Source organism: Peromyscus eremicus, chromosome 15, assembly GCF_949786415.1.
Source record: "Peromyscus eremicus chromosome 15, PerEre_H2_v1, whole genome shotgun sequence".
NCBI lineage: Eukaryota > Metazoa > Chordata > Mammalia > Rodentia > Cricetidae > Peromyscus > Peromyscus eremicus.
This window is the reverse complement of record NC_081431.1, coordinates 12875147-12891535: the sequence shown is the minus strand read 5'-3', so window position 1 is coordinate 12891535 and position 16389 is coordinate 12875147. Positions and strand designations below refer to the sequence as shown.

Below are 16389 nucleotides of genomic sequence, written 5' to 3'. Positions count from 1 at the left end.
TGTAGAATACCGGCAAGCTTTCATGCTACCTGTGTGTCTCCCTGTCTCTATCCCATCTAAGTCCTGGGAACTCCTAATTGTGTCTCCACTTCTGAAGTCCTGTCACTTCAGCCATGCTCCTGCAGTGGCACCACATACTGTGTAGCCCCTACAGACTGGCTTTTTTCGCTCAGCATGGTTCTTTGAGACTCATCCATCTTGTTGTGTGTAGCAGTCGTTGGCTACTTTTCATTGATGAGTTCTGGCAAGCCCTTTTTGGTCCTACCACAGTCCATTTAACCAGCAACTGGAAAAGAGCTGGGTTGATCTGCTTGGGGCTATTGCAATTGAAGTTATTACAAATATTCCTCTAGAGGCTTTCAGATGCATTCAGAGCTTTCTTTCTGACAACTGTTCTACCATGCAGTGGCTGGAGAGCATGGTGAGGTGATGTTCCTGGGGAGCATGGTGAGGTGGTGTTCCTGGGGAGCATGGTGAGGTGATGTTCCTGGGGAGCATGGTGAGGTGGTATTCCTGGGGAGCATGGTGAGGTGGTGTTCCTGGGGAGCATGGTGAGGTGATGTGCCTGGGGAGCATGGTGAGGTGGTGTTGCTGGGGAGCGTAGTGTGGTGGCTGCATTCTTGGTTTTTGAAGAAAATGCCACTTTATCTTCAGAGTGATTCACTCATTTTACATTCCCACCAGCAATGTGTGAGTGGCCCGTGTCTCTGCTTCTTTGCCAGTATTTGATGCTACCACTGTGTCTTATTTTAGTTACAAATTTGTTTGACAAATTATATGATCTTACTGTGGCTTCTTTTGAAGTGTTTTTTAAAATAAATTCTTTCAGAATTTCGTATATAATGTATTTGATCATATTCGCTCCCATTCTCCCCCTAATTCCTTCCCTATACACTCCACCTCCAACTGACCCCAGTTTTATGTCTTCTTCTTATTAACCATTTACTACAGTTTGTGCTGCCCAAATATTCCTAAGTGTGGTGCCATCCACTGGATCATGGTCAGCGTACTAGAAGCCACACCCTTAAAGAAAACTGACTCTCTCCCTGAGAAGCCATCAGCTTTCCATTGTTCCTCACTAAGGGTCAAGGACTCATAAACCCCTTCCCATGCCATGCTAGAATGTTGACTGGCTTGATCTTGTGCAGATCTTAAACAGGCACAGTGGCTGTGAGTTCATGAATACAGCAGTCCTGTCCCATTCAGAAGACACTGTTCTGCTCTGGTCCTCTGACTCTTAGAATCTTTCTGATTCTCTTTTACGCTATGGTCCACGAGTCTTGGGAAGGGGGAATGAGACAGATGCAACATTTGCAGCTGAGCCCTCCATCGATATTTCTTCTCTTTATTTTGACCAGTTGTGAGTTTCTACGTTAGCTACCATCTACCCTACTCCACAAAGGATACGTTTCTGATGAGGTCTGAGGGCTGCACTAATCTATGAATAGAGTGATATGAATTTAGAAGACAAACTAATACTATGTCCATTAGCAAAATAATAGTAGTTCACCTATGAGCTCCCCAGCCATGTACTCTTGGCCAGATTCATAGCACCAATGTGTTTTCTCCTGTGGATCAGGCCTTAAATCTAATCAGAAAGCAATTGGTTACCCTACCCCCTATAACATTGGCACCACTATTACACCCGTGAACATATCTTACCATACCAGTCATTATTGCAGTTCACAAGGTACACGGCTGGGTAAGACTGTTGATCACTTTCCCTCCAGCAGCATGCACAGCATCTTCCAGTACTATGAAAGGTAGGCAGTAGAGAGGATGTTTCTGATCTGCACCAACTCGATTAATTTGTCTATACCTACAAAAAAATCTTGTTGGGATTTTGACAAGACTTTCAGTAAATCTGTATATTACTTCATGGAGAACTGACATTGAGTGATGGTTAGTTCTAATTGTCAAACTGACATTATCTAGAATCAGCTCAGAAGACAGTCTCAAGGAGATTGTCTAGATCAAATTGCTGTTGGCATGTCTATGGGGGGTTGTCTTGATTACAGTAATTGAGGTAGGAAGACTGTGTGTGGCACCATTCCTTGGACAAGGGATCTTGAAGTATGTAAGAGCAGAGAAAGTGAGCTGAGCTTAAGCATACATGCATTAGTTCTCTTCTCTTGGTTGTGAATATAATATACTCACCTCTTCAAGTTTCTGCTACCTTGCTTCCCTACGGTGATGGACTGCAGCCCAGAACTGTGAGCTAAAACAAACCCTTAATGCCCCTAAGTTGATTTTGTCAGAGTATTTTATCACAGCAACAGGAAATGCAAACAAGGCATAGCTGTATTGAGCCTTTTGATAAGGTCTCATCGTGTACTTACTTCTATGATTTTATTTCATCAGCTTTTCATAACGTTCAGCAAACAAGTTTTATACGTGTTTTGTTATGTCACGTCAGCATCGACCTGGGAGGGTGGGGTCTAAAAATGAGGCAGTCTAAAGTCTCATGCAGTAGCCAACTTTATTTGGAGCATCAGATAATTTATATTCTGAGGATGAGCAAAGTCACAGGTACAAAGTTCATATGACTTCAAGCTGCAGACAAACTCAAGCACCGCACGCTTAGAAACATTTTTTTTTGAATAATAAAAGTAAGATAATGGGGCAATCTGAAGTAAACCCACTTCTGTTGACTGTACCTGGAAGGGTCACAAAAGCATATTGTAAGAACAAATTCATGTTTATAAGGAACAGAAATCATAAGACTTTTGTCTTGTTTTCTTGGAGTTTTCACACAAGCTCTCAGAATACTTTCACACTGCTCCATTCTTGGACTATGTTCTGATAGTTAATGTTTACTTCTGGGTATTTCTCATTTTTAGGTAGTTGTAAACAACACTGTATTGTAAATTTCAGTGATGTGCATTTCATTGGTTTATGTAGAACTACTGCCAATCTTTGTACATCAATCTTTATCCTAACATGGTGACTTCCTAGTACTTGAACATTTATGTAGACTTTCATAAATGACCAGATTTCTGTCAAACTAAGGGGTAGACTTATTTCTTCTTCCTGTCTATTTGTATGCCTTTAATTTTCATTTTTTTCCCTTTCAGCACTGTGCTGCTTAAGAGTGATGAAAGTGGACATCTTTGCCTTGTGTCTGGTTTGGGGTAAGCATTAAGGCATCCACTGTTGGTATAATGTCAGCTGCAGAGTAGTTTTGTTTGTGTGTATTTAAAGCTAGACCTGAATGTTGCCCCTAGAAGTAATAGTTCATTACATGAAATTCTAGGCATGGGATACCTCCTTGTGAGTTGTTGTTCAGAAGGGCTCCTGATAACCCCCAATACAGTACAGGCTATTGCCACTGCTCTTGGTTGCCCACTGGAACTATGTGGTAAGACTCTGTTGCTGAAGACAACACACTCCCTGGATACAGCATATAGAGATGTTAAGCTAGAGCAGAACTGGAAGCTCTCTCACTGTTGGCTAGCTTTCATGGTGCTGGTGCTATGTGAGCTGCTGAGGGAGAAAGTCATCAATTGTCTTACCCAGCTCTGAACCTTGAGTGCTACAATACCTGCTAGGCAAAGATGTGTCCACTGGTACAAGAGTGGCAGGACTGTTATGGGGTGTCCTGGCTAGTTTTGTCATCTTGTCACAAGTTAGAGTCATCTGAGAAGAGGAACCTCAACTGAGAAAATGCCTCTGTCAGATTACCTGTGGGCAACTCCATAGAGCAGACACGTCTCATTGTCCAGAAAAGTCTGTTTTCAAAACATTTTAAATGCCATAGTCTGTAGGTCTTTGAAGTGTTTGAAGATTATCTACCTAATTGAAATACATCTATGTATATCTAGAAACCTTAACTAACATGACTATAAGTTTGATTATCATAGATGACTAATTATTCTGTATCTTTAATTATATATTATAATTTTAAATAAGTTACATAAACATAATACCTTAAACAAGAGTAGAAATATATATAGTATAACAAAATAACTTTAAATTTGTATCAATAAACCAAAATCCATAGCAATGTAAAACATTTCAAATAAATTGTTGCTCTTTAAAAGTAGATTCAATAATCTGCCTTTTCATCCTATCATATCTATATCCTCTTTTCTTCTTTAGAAAGAAATTGCATTTATAATCAACCCCCTTCAAATAAAAATAAATATTTATAAACAATATTTTGGGAACTTGGGTGTAGTTTTTTCATACTACTTCCTGCTGAATGGGGTGCTGGCAATCTTATGAAGAACCTGAGAAAATTCGAGATAATGGTCAAGTCCTGAGAAAACTGGCTATAACCTTTGTTGATAGATAGATACCATCTGTCAAGTTTCAGGAGTCTCACTTGATCAAATCTGATCCATCTTAACTTGGAACAAATCCACAGCCTCTTGCTTCCTGTGGAAACAAAAGCAGAGCCTCCTTTCCAAAGCAACATATCCTTAGACCCAAATTTTGAAGTCAAGGTACCTTTAAAATATATATATTGGTTTAACTCAGCAGACTTTACAATAAAATGTCTCTCCAGTTAAAAAATCCCAAAGACAACACAATCCAGATTCTGTGTAATTTTCATCTTTACATGGCTTAACTTTTATATTACTTTTACTGTCTCTTTAAAGACTTTATTTTTTAAAACTACTTCATTATATAACTGCCTATGCTCTTTTTCCTCTCTCTTCCAAGCCTATGTACATTTTACACACACTATAAATTGTTTAGAGTTTTATTCCATCTGAATCTGTCTTATTGTGAACCTATAATCCTTCTCTGACCAGGAGAGATTTTAAATTGTTAAGCTTTGTGGCGACTTTGGCTATTGACTCCATGCCCCCCCACCCCCCCACCCTCCCACCCCCCCACCCACCCCCGGGCGCTTCCCAACGTGGTGGAAGTACATTTACCACCAGCTCTGGGAGCCATGCTCTCTGCTGACTCTGGAAGCAGTGGGCCTATGCCTCCATCCAGTAGCATGTAGTCCAGAAACCTTTTTTTTTTTTTGTCTGTACTAGCAAAAGCTAAATCCACCATGCAGTGCATGGCACAGCTCGAGACACCTCTGTGTACTGCAGTGGTAATCTGCCATGCTGTAGGTCAAGCCTGCGTGCTCAAGGCGGCATCTCTGTATCACAGCTTGCCTGAGAGACACAACTAGGAAGCTGTTTTTAAGCTCCATTTTAGAATCTTTTTTTAAAAGTTTCTCAGGTTTAGGGTGGAAATTCTTGTCGCCATGTCTGGGTGCCAAATGTAGCTGGAAGTTTTCCTGTGTCCCACCTGGTCCCACAGCCGCTCGGTCCCAAGTAAACACACAGAGGCTCATATTAGTTACAAACTGTATGGCCTAATGGCTCAGTCTTCTCATTAGCTAGCTCTTACAAAAACTCAGCCCATTTCTATTAATCTATGCATTGTCACATGGCTTCGTGGCTTACTTGTACCTTCACATCTTGTTTCTCCTGGCAGCGGCTCACAGTGTCTCCCCTCATCCTTTTCTTCCTGTCTCTTCAGTTTGAATGTACCTCCTAATTTTATTCTGCCTTGCCATTGGCAAACAGCTTTATTTATCAAATAATCAGAGCAACACATATTCACAGCTCACAGAAAGACATCCCACAGCACCAGCCCACTGGGAAGGTGCTGCCTCTGGGCCTGTCATCCTGAATGGTATAAGAAAGCAGACTGAGACAGCCATGAGGAGCAAGCCAGCAAACAACACTCCTCCATGACTTCTGCTTTAGTTCCTGACTTGAGGTTCCTGCCTTGATTTCTTCTGTCCTGACTTCCTTCAATGATGGACTGAAATGTGAACGTGTAAAATGAAATAAATCTTTTCCTCCCTAAGTTTCTCTTCGTCATGTGTTCTGTCATAGCAATAGAGAACTAAGATATGGGAGTAAGGAACTGCTTTCTGATTGGATTTTAGACCAGTTCCGCAGTGGAGAAGTCATGCTTTGCCATGTAAGCCTAGTTAAAAGCTCATAACTAGTGAGATTATAGATGCTAAGGGGAAAAACTGTTTCGCTGTATGGATGCGTTATTAAATTGTCTTCTAAATTTTTATGTTTATGCCTATAGATTGATTTTGATTTCAGCCTTCATACAGGAGCCTCTTTCTGCAGTGGGCAGTGGGCAGTGCAGAAACTTATAAATGGTCCAAGTGCCGAGAACAGTCGCGTGACTGTTGAGTGCTCAGCCCTAAAGGAAACATCTATGTCATTCCCTCCAAGGGTCAGGGAATGTTATGGAAGAGGAGGCGGGAAGAGCCAGAGCAGGGCAGGAGCCCTGTGAAAGGCTGTCTTCTGGGCATGACAAGGCTAGTGCACCCATGAGCTTGCAGACGTTGTGTTATCAGTACAAGAATTGTGCAAGGTTGGGCCTGACAACATTCCGTCATGGGATTGGTTGATGACAACTGGTATGACTGGGATGAGACCCACCTCCAGTGTATTTTCAACTTCTTACTTAATTCCTGATGGCTAAGGATATTGAACATTTTTTTTTTCACAGATTTACTGGCCATTTATATTTCTCCTTTTGAGAGCCATTCACTGTTCATTTATGGACTGGAAGTTTTGGCATGGGTGATTTTTTTTTTGTTTGTTTTTTTGTTTTTGTTTTTTTTTTTTTTTTAGTTTTTCAAGACAGGATTTCTCTGTGTAGTTTTGGTGCCTATCCTGGATCTCATTTTGTAGACCAGGCTGGCCTCAAACTCACAGAGATCTGCCTGGCTCTGCCTCCCGAGTGCTGGGATTAAAGGCATGCGGAACCACCGCCCGGCTGATATGGGTGAGTTTTTAAGGAAGTTCTCTATAGATTCTTGATATTAATCGCCTATCAGCAGTATAGATAGCCAGATTTTCCCATTTTGTTGGGAAAATTTCACTCTGTTGGTGGTTTTCATTTCTTTTCTTTCTTTTTTTTTTTTTTTTGTTTTTGTTTTTTTTGAGACAGGGTTTCTCTGTGTAGCTTTGCTCCTTTCCTGGAACTCGCTTTGGAGACCAGGCTGGCCTCGAACTCACAGAGATCCGCCTGGCTCTGCCTCACGAGTGCTGGGATTAAAGGCGTGCGCCACCACCGCCCGGCCGGTTTTATTTTCTTACTGTGCTGTTTGTCTTCTCCCATTCTTTTCTGAGCTATTGGAGCCCTTTACAAAAGTCCTTGCCTACACCTGTGTCTTGAACTGTATCACTTGTGGTTTTCTCTAGAAGTTTCAGAGTTTTGAGTCTTATATGAAGATCTTTGATCCATTTTGAAATAATTTTGTTCAGGGTGAAAGGTAGGGCTCTAATTTTATTGTACTATATGTGCATCTCCAGTACCCACCCCCCCCACCCCCCCACCCCCGCCAGTTGTTGAAGAGGTATTTTCTCGACACCTTGGGCACATTTATTAAAAAGCAGATGACTGTGTGTTAATTTCTAAGTCTTCTCTTCCATTGGTCTACCCGTCTGTTTTTGTTACTATGACTGTAGTAAAATTTCAGATCAGATGTGATGATAGTTAGCATCACTTTTCTTTAGTTATTTTTGGTCTTCCATGTGAACTTCAGGGTGTTTTTCTAGTTCTTTAAAGAATGTTATTGGGATTTGCATGTGAATTGCAGTGAATCTGTAGCTCACTTTCCGAAACACTGCCATCTCTCATCTTTCCACCTTCCAGAATACTTTTTCTCCAGTGTTTTCCTTGTAGAGTCTTTCTTATTCTTGGTTATATTTTTTATTCCCTTTTTTTTTTTGAGTTTGTTGTGAATCAGTATTTTTTCTTGATTTCTTTCTCAGTAAATTCATTATTAATATACAGGAAAGCTACTGATTTTTATGATTTTGGTTGTGAGCCTTTAACGGCTGACCCATCTCTCCAGTCCTGATTTTTATATCCTGCTACTTTGTTAAATGTGCTTAGCGGATCTAAGATTTTTCTGGTGGAATCTTTGGGGTTCTTAGAGGATCGTATCATCTGAAAAGGGGCAATTTTACTTCATCCTTTCCTATTTGTGTCCATTCTATGATTCTTGCTTTATTACTCAACTGAGTCTTAACTCAGTACATACTTTGAGCCTCTACTCTTACAAGGTCTGGTGAAATTCAGCAGGGACTCTTTACACCCTGAACTTTTGTTAGAAGACTGTCACTCCTTCACTCTTACCGCACGTTACAGATCAAGAGCACATTGCTCACTCTATATGTGTTTGCACAGTGCCTCTAAGTTCTGTTTCTGTTGATCACCACCTTGATTCCATGATGATGTAAAAAGACTAAGAAATCATTTTAGCTTTTGTATCACATGTTTTGCTTTATAACCTAAAGTATTATTTTAGAGTTAATTCCATGGGCTGCTGGGTACATTGAATGAGAAGTGTTTTGTGGGTGTCTCTTGTCCATTTGATCTGTGGGGCACTTTCAGAGGTGTCTTTTAGTCTGGATGTCTTATCTGTTGATGAGAATGGGGTATTAGAACTACCCACAATTTTGTGTCTGGATATTTCTGAACCTTTATATGCAATGTGTTTTTTATGAAATTGATGCTCTGGTATTTGGCTCATACATCTTTACAATTGTTATATCTCTCCGATGGATGGTTTCCATTAGTAATCTGTAGTGACTATTTTTTTTAATCTATTCTAATTTTGGCTTGAAGTCTGCTCCATTAAATGCTAAGTGTGGCTATTTTTGCTTGTTCCTGGCTCCCATTATTTGCTGTACTGATTTCCATTCTTCCACTCACAGTCTGGATGTGTCTTTGCCAGTGGGATATGTTTCTTGTAGATAACAAGTATTTTGATCTTGGGGACTTCTTGTGGGTGTGTATAGGGTGCATGTGTGCATACGTGCTTATATGTGCACACGCACGAAGGTCAGAGGTTAATGCCGAGTACTTCTTGGATTACTCTTAGCTTCTGTATGAGTCAGGTGTCTCACTGAACCTGGAACTCAGTCACTCGGCTATGCTGCCTGGCTGGCAAGACCCTGAAATCCTCCTGTCTCTGTCTCCCTAGTTTGGCACAACTTCTTCACTAACTTTGAAATATTTGGGGCTATTATTTTCCTGAGTGCTTTTCCAAGGTGGTCCCTCTTCTGCATTCCTCCTGAGACTCCCCGACCATGAATGCTGACTCTTCTGTCACAGTTCTGCCAGTGCAGGAGGCTCTTCTCATTTTCAAAAATCAAATCTCTCTTATTCCCAGAGTTGCTGGTTTTGTTATTCTGCCTCAGCCATGGCTTCTTCTCTCTGCTCCTTTTGTTCTGCTGATGAAGCCATGCCATTGATCTTTTGATCTTTGTGACATCGGTTCTCTTCCACCTTGTGGGGTCAAACTCAGGTCCCCAGGTTTGCACAGAAAGAGCCTTCTCATATGGAGCCATCTGAGAGTTTTGGTTGGTGTAGCTCACCTTCCACTCACGTTTTTCTCACTTGATTCTTCTCTATACGTTTTATGCCTTTGCTGAGATTTTCTTGCCGATTTTAAGTGTGCTCAAAATCACTTTTGGAAGCTTTTTTGTTGCTGTTGTTGTTGTTATAACTGCTTATAAATGGGTTTTGGATAACTCCAACATTTCTTTCTCATTCGGTTTGAGATAGTCTTGGTCCTTTGTAGATTGATTTTCAATAAAAACCTAGACAACGTGTTCCGTTAAAAGACTCATTGGACCTTATTTAAAATGTCCTTTGCATCTGACTTTCTCTGATATCACTCCAAGAAATAAAACACGCCATTGCCTCATACTGAGGAGCAGGAGTAAAAATCCACTTTCCCACATAGCCATTGCCAACCGAAGGGAGTAGAGCTACTCCTCCTTATTGCTGGGAGGGGACAGGAGCCTTGGGTCTCCTCTACACTCTTTCAACTGATACTGTGGCAGACCAGGAGAAGCAGGAGGTCCGCCTTGCTCCCCATATAGCAAGGTGGATGGGTGAGGGATGAGATGCGCAGTCTTGTTTTTGCTGGATGCTAATGAAAGTTTCTACTCTCTTCCAGGCTTCCTGTGATACCACTTAGCGGAAAGTTGAGATGTATAGAGTAGTTAGGGGCCTAAGCTGCTATGCAGTTTCTGCCAGCATTACCAAGACAGGGGAAGGTGCCTCCTTATCACAACCTGGTAAGGGAAGCACACCATTTCCCTGCTCAGTCTTTGCCAGCATGGGCAAAGGTGAAGCCATAGTCTGCCCGTGGAATTTAGCTCGAGTTGTGTAGTTCTGGGGCTTTGGTTGGAGACACCAGGCTGTGCTGGGACTGCTGTCCATATTTTAGTATTTCTTCAACTCACAGATCTGAAACATAGAAGACAAAATGAAAACTCAAGGAACTCAGGACTGTGCGGGTTTATTTTGGCTCCTGAAGTCTAGGGCCAGTCTGTCTCTTTGTGGAGTTGTCTCACACAAAACATTTAGGGGTTTTAGTTGTACTTAAAAGATGAGAAAGTCTCCTTCACTTCTGTCGGCTCTAGCTAGTATAGATTGTTTTGGCTGGTAGTTTCCACAAAGGTTAGACAAAGGAATGAGTCTGTATTTATTTCTTGGAGCAAAGGACAATGTGGGAGAGGATTTGAAGTGAAAACATCCACTTGATGTCTTCTACTTGGACATTGTACTGACTACAACCTTAAGCAAGAGCATAAAGAAGTATAAGGCACTGGCCCTGGCCTCAGGTAGCATGTAGTCTGGTTAGGAAGCCAAGATTAAATTTCAAAATGATACTCCTTACAGAGCATAGCTACTGTGCTCGGGAAGAACCAATTGGGATATGGTGGGAGGAAGTAGCTGGTGAGAAGGTGTTAAACTCAAAGGGGTGGGGTTGACACTGGCAGGTGTCAATATTAATAATAAGAGCCACAGTATTGAATTATAGAATATTAGATTCTGGGTTACCTTGCCAAACACCTTGCATAGATGATTTCATCTAATTATCCCTCACAGCAACGCCTGGGAAGTATGAGTTACTTCCGATTTTATAGACAAAGAATCAGACTAGCAGGAAACCCCAGATTCATGTCAAGGCTGATCTGAAAGATCTTAAACATTAAACAGAATACCTAGCTAGCCTGCTGCCATGGCTAGAACATGGGATTAACTTGGACATGAACATAGTAATATTGAAACTGGGGCCTGATCTGTGAGTGCTTGCATTTTTGAGCAGGGGTCTCTGTGAGCATGTCTGAGTAGAGAAACGAGGTGCTAGAGCAGGCCTATTTAAGGACAGCAGGTGTGGGGGGCCTAGGACCGAGGAAGAAAACAGGATAGGGACAAGGGTCTGATTTCCATTATAAAAACAGAATGGATGTCACATTGACATCGGTACAAAATTACTGGTCTGGTTATGTCTGATGCTGTTTCACAGTTACTAATAAGACAAAAATCCTCTGATGACACTTACCCTCTTATCTTTTCCCTTCCTTGTTTCATACAGATCCTGCAATAGGGCTGGTGACATGATGCAGCAGGTAAAGATGTCGCTCCTCAGTGATGCAAGCCTGACAACCTGAGCCAAATCCCTGGAACCCACGTAAAGTTGCCCTCTGATCCCCACATGGACACTGTGGGATGTGTACCTTCCCCACATACATACAACAACAACAACAAAAATAACTTTACATCAAGGTGGTTGGTTGTTTTTTTTGTTTTTTAAAGAAAACATTGGTTTTTCAGTAGAAGCTGAGAGACAGGATGGGTTAATTTATATTGTTGCTGGCTCCTTATGTTTAAAAAGTCTTATTACTGAGTCATGTTTAGTCACTCATTTAGAGCCTAGTTAAGCTAATTAGGCACAGTGTGGGTAGACAGAATGACATTACGTGCCTCCTTCAAAAGAGACAGAGAAATAGAGGGGAAGAGAAAGATGCCAATAGAACCTGGATGCGTAAGGCTGGATGGGAGCAACCCCCACCACCACCCCCTATCCCCCATTCCCCCCATCCTCCACCCCTACTCCAAGAAAGACCAGATATATTCTAGTGGTTTATTTCTTTTCTCTTTGAGACAAGGCCTCATTGTGTAGCCCAGGCTGGTCCTGGAACTTACTATGTCACAGCCCAGGCTGGCCTATAGTGCTGGTATTACAGGTATGTGCTGTCTGGGTTTCACTGAGCTCCTAGATACCATGCCTGTGGTGGAACAGTTGGGACACAGTCCTGGTGGATCATAAACATTTAGTGCCATGAGTAGGGATGTCCAAAGAACTCCTCAGTCTGGGAGGAACTATGGAACCATTTACCAAACAAAACAAAACAACACACACACACACACACACACACACACACACAAACAACAACAAAACAAACCACATTCATTTCATCACAGAACATCAGTTCCATGGAATGATCTGAGAAAAGCAAGAGAGAGAGAGAGAATCGTGGTTTGCAACTAACACTAGGTTAAAAGAGTTTCTATACTGTAGGCTTTCAAGCTTAAAAGTGCACCACTGATTCTTCAGAAAGAATTAGAATATACAAGATTCCCAAATCTAGTTGCTTAGAAATTCTCCTAGACCAACCTTGCTTTTTACCCTGGAGACTCCTCAGGCCTCTCACCCTCCACATTTTATCTTTCTAAAGCTGTAGATTAGGACAAAATTTTACTAAGTCATATCATAGAACTACTCCCAATTTGTACATTGTATGTATGCATGTATATGTATGTATATGTATTTTGAGACAGGGTTTATTTGTGTAGCCCTGGCTGTCCTGGAGCTCACTCTGTAGACCAGGCTGGCCTGGAACTCACAGAGACCCGCCTGCCTCTGCCTCCCGAGTGCTGGGATTAAAGGCGTGCACCACGGCCAATTGTACATTCTTTTCTGGCTTCTCTAACTCCAGCCTCATGTGTGCTTCTAGATTCCTTGAAAGGCAAATGAATGTTTTCTGTTTCACCTCAAAACTCAAAAGCCAAGCAATTTTCACACCTGCCCCTCCTCCCCCATTTTCTCTCCCCAACCCCATCTATACCACCCAAGTGAATCAATGAACTAATTCATGGGAGGAAATTGCAGCTATTTTATATATTTTTTAAAAATCAATGCACGGTTAAAATCAGATTATAAAGCGGAATCGCACGATGACATCTCTGTCTGGCTGCTAGGTTGTTGCCGTCTTCCTCCTGGGTTCTCAGTAGTTTCCACTCTGCTGGTGCATGGGCAGCGGGGCCTCTGCTGCCACGTGGTCAAAGCAGCGGTCTGATTTGGAGGCTGGGGAAACCTTCTGGAACTCCTGGAAGATGGGGTCTTTCCCTCTGGTCATCTGCTGGACCCTTTGTTCCTTCCTCTTGATGGCTTCCTTAATGCCCTCAATGTGACTCTTCTCCTCCTTCTCTGCTTTCAACTTCAAGATCTGATGGTTCTTTTCACGCAGGATGTTCAGCTCCTCCAGGTGCTGCGCCCTGTCGCTGGTGGTTTTGTGCGCGTGACCCCTGGCCTGCCTGATCTTCTGCTCAGCCAGCTCGGCCAGGATCCGCTTGCTCACCTGGCGCTGCTCCTCTGCCTCCTCCGCACGCCACCTCACTCGCTGGAGCTGCTCTACCTCCCTTTTTGCCTTCCCCTGCTGCTCTCGGTGCCTCTCCTTAGCCAGACTTTCTTGGATGTCCTGGGGACTCTGGGAACTCTGCTCCAGCGACAGCTTCCTGAGGAGTTCCTCCGCCTTGGCCTGGCAGTCCATGAGAACCTTGCGTGCCTGGTAGTTGACGAGTGAGCTCAGGTTGCTTTCCTGAACCTTCTTCTGGCTCTCGGCCAGGTGCTGCTGCCTCTTATGACAGGCCGCCTCCAGCCTCTTCCGCAGCTGCAGCCGGTTCAGGTCCCGCAGATTCTGCAGCACCCTCTCCTGCTCCCGCAGACGCTGCACTTGACACTGTTTGAGGTGCTCAGCTTGTGTTTGCACCCTGTCTAGCTTGTCCAGGCCTCGGTGGTTCTCCGGGTTGGCAGGTTGCACCCGCCACCCACTCTCGCTCTCCGACTGGATGGTGCTCTTGGCCTGATGGTCATGCCGCGGGCCCAGCTGCTCCCTGCACTGGCGAAGCGGCTCATGGCCCCTCCGTGGCTTGTGCGGTTCCTTCAGTCCTTGCCACTGCTCCTGGCTCTGCTGCAGTAGCAGCCTGCGTTCTCTCTCCAGGGTCAGGTGGACTTTCTGGTCTGAGCGCTTCAGCTCCTCCCAGGCGACTGCGGCCTGTTGCTGCAGCTCTCGCATCTTCTGGGCCTTCTTCAGCCGGCTCAGCACCAGGGCCACGATCTTCTGGTCCCTGGAGGATATCACCGCTTCGTCCAGCTTGCTCTTGAGGACCTGAGCGTGCTGGCTACTCGTCTCTTTGCAGGAGGCGGAGGGCTGGGAGTACTGGTTGGCTAAGGACTCAGTCCGGTCACCACTACCCCTCTTCTGGGTGCACACACAAGTGGGTTGCTTCTCGAACTCTGGGGAGTGCACCGAGGACTTGTCCGTGAGAACCGAGGAAGGGGACCGGAGATCTACAGGTCTGCACACCGGCACTGCCCACCGGTCTCTGTTGTGTGTCTTTTCTAAAAGCAAAGTCCCAGCACTCTGGGGGCTGAAAGCTCCCCCGGGGTATGGCGGGGACGAATCTCCTGGGCCTTCAGAGTAGCGCGGGTAGGGCTGATCCGGCTGCTGCAGCTGCCGCCAGGTGCTGCCGGACTTGGTCGGTGCCTCCCCGCAGGCTTCTTCCAGGCGCCGGCTGCCGGACCTGTGCTTCCTAGCGCGGTCCGAGGGTCTCCGGGCCACGTGTGTCAAACTGTGGCTTTCTCGTGGAGAGGCGATATACCCACGCCGGCGGGGCCGCCCTGTGGGCGAACATTTCTGGTGTATCCCGGGCACCCGGGTCTCGGGCTCGGTCTCAGCGCCGGGAGTCCGGGCCCAGGAACTCACGGATGGCTCAGGCCAGCCCAGCCGTGCCGCGAACTCCCGCTTTCTACCGGGCGAGGGCTCCCCAAGCTCCCCATAGGACCGTGGGGAGAAGAGGTGGAAGCCGGCCATGCTCTCTTCCCGGCGGGCCCAGAGTCTACACGAAGGTCGGGGGGGGGGGACCTCCAGGGGGCCACTGAGGACACCCACCCCACTCTCAGGTCCTGGGATCCACGTGGCCTGTGACGCTCCTGCCACTTCACAATGTGTCCTTGCGCCATCAGGTCTTTGAAGGCCTTGGTGCACCGGGGCTTTGATGAGATAGGGCAGAGTGGGCAAATAGATGCCTCGGAGGACCTGGTTGGAAGTCCAGGAAATCAGGGGTGGTATTTGGAAATGAGGATCGTGATGCCACCAGTGTTTTAGCTTGCTGGATTAGTGGGTTTGTGAGAGCCCTTGGGCCAAGGGCACACCGTGCTATAAACAGAACGCAGTGGGAGGGAGGGCCAAACTGTAGTGTAGAGGACCGAGGGGAGTGCTGGTCCTCGGAGTCACATCTCTTTATTTTTACATTTGTTTTAGTGTGTGTGTGTGTGTGTGTGTGTGTGTGTGTGTGTGTGTGTGTGTGTTATTGTGTATGGACAAGTACAAGCCATGGCCGGCATGTGGGCAGCAGAGGTCAACTTGCAGAAGTCGGTTCTTCACACCATGTGAGTTCCGGGGATCAAACTCCAGCTCGGAGAAAGCTCCCTTTACTGGCCAAGCATCTACCTCCCCTCCCTCACTATTCCCAATTGATCCACACAAGGCCTGGAAAGGAAACAGCCTAGGAAGCACCCTGGTCACCCAAGAGATGCTTCCATGTTAACCTTTGTAAACTTTAAAACAGCAAGAGGCAGTTTGGACTTTCATCTAATGTGCCAGTTACAGCTTTTATCAGAACATGAATTTTGTCCACACTGTTTTGAAATAGCCCCCCAAAGATTTCATTTATTTTCCATTTGTTTTTTTTTTTCTCCACTTTTGTGGGAATCCCTCACCCCGCTCCCCTTGCTGAGAGGCAAATGAGTCCCAGTGTTCCACTTTCAATCCATGCAATGTTGGACAAGTTACTTCCATGATCCTGGAGTTCAGGAAAGCTGGGTGGGCCATGGTGAAGGTTAAGTGAAATGAAATGTGTGGACAGCCTGGCACCATAATGCATTCGATAAATGCTGCCCTACTAAGCTCCAGTTAAAAGTTTTAACACTTAATGTGTTAGCTTACAAAAATTTCTGCAGATTTCTAGCCAAAGAAAAGAGTTACTAGATTAATGCAGTTTTACCGAAGTTTGGATAAAGTGTAGAGAGCAGCAACTCTCGGGGGCCGACACACTAAACTCTGGGATTCTGCCATTTTCCTCATCTAGGGTTGCTATGGTCTGGATGTATGCCCCCAAACTGCATGCTTTGAAATCTAATCACCACCATGATTGCATTAAGAGGTAGGAGCCCTTGGCAGAGAGTTTAGTCATGAGGGTGGAACCCTCATAAATGGGATTAGTGCCCTTGTTCCAGAACGTCACTCCAGTTTATGA

General features: G+C 44.6%; 1 protein-coding gene across 1 annotated transcript; it reads right to left on the bottom strand.

The window, feature by feature from the left end:
* Positions 1 to 12945: 12945 nt before the first annotated feature.
* Ccdc185 (coiled-coil domain containing 185) lies at positions 12946 to 15023 on the bottom strand. Its single transcript, XM_059280267.1, has one exon. It carries the CDS (start codon positions 14943 to 14945, stop codon positions 13077 to 13079), a length of 1869 nt encoding a protein of 622 aa, XP_059136250.1. The 5' UTR covers positions 14946 to 15023; the 3' UTR covers positions 12946 to 13076.
* Between the last annotated feature and the right edge of the window lie 1366 nt (positions 15024 to 16389).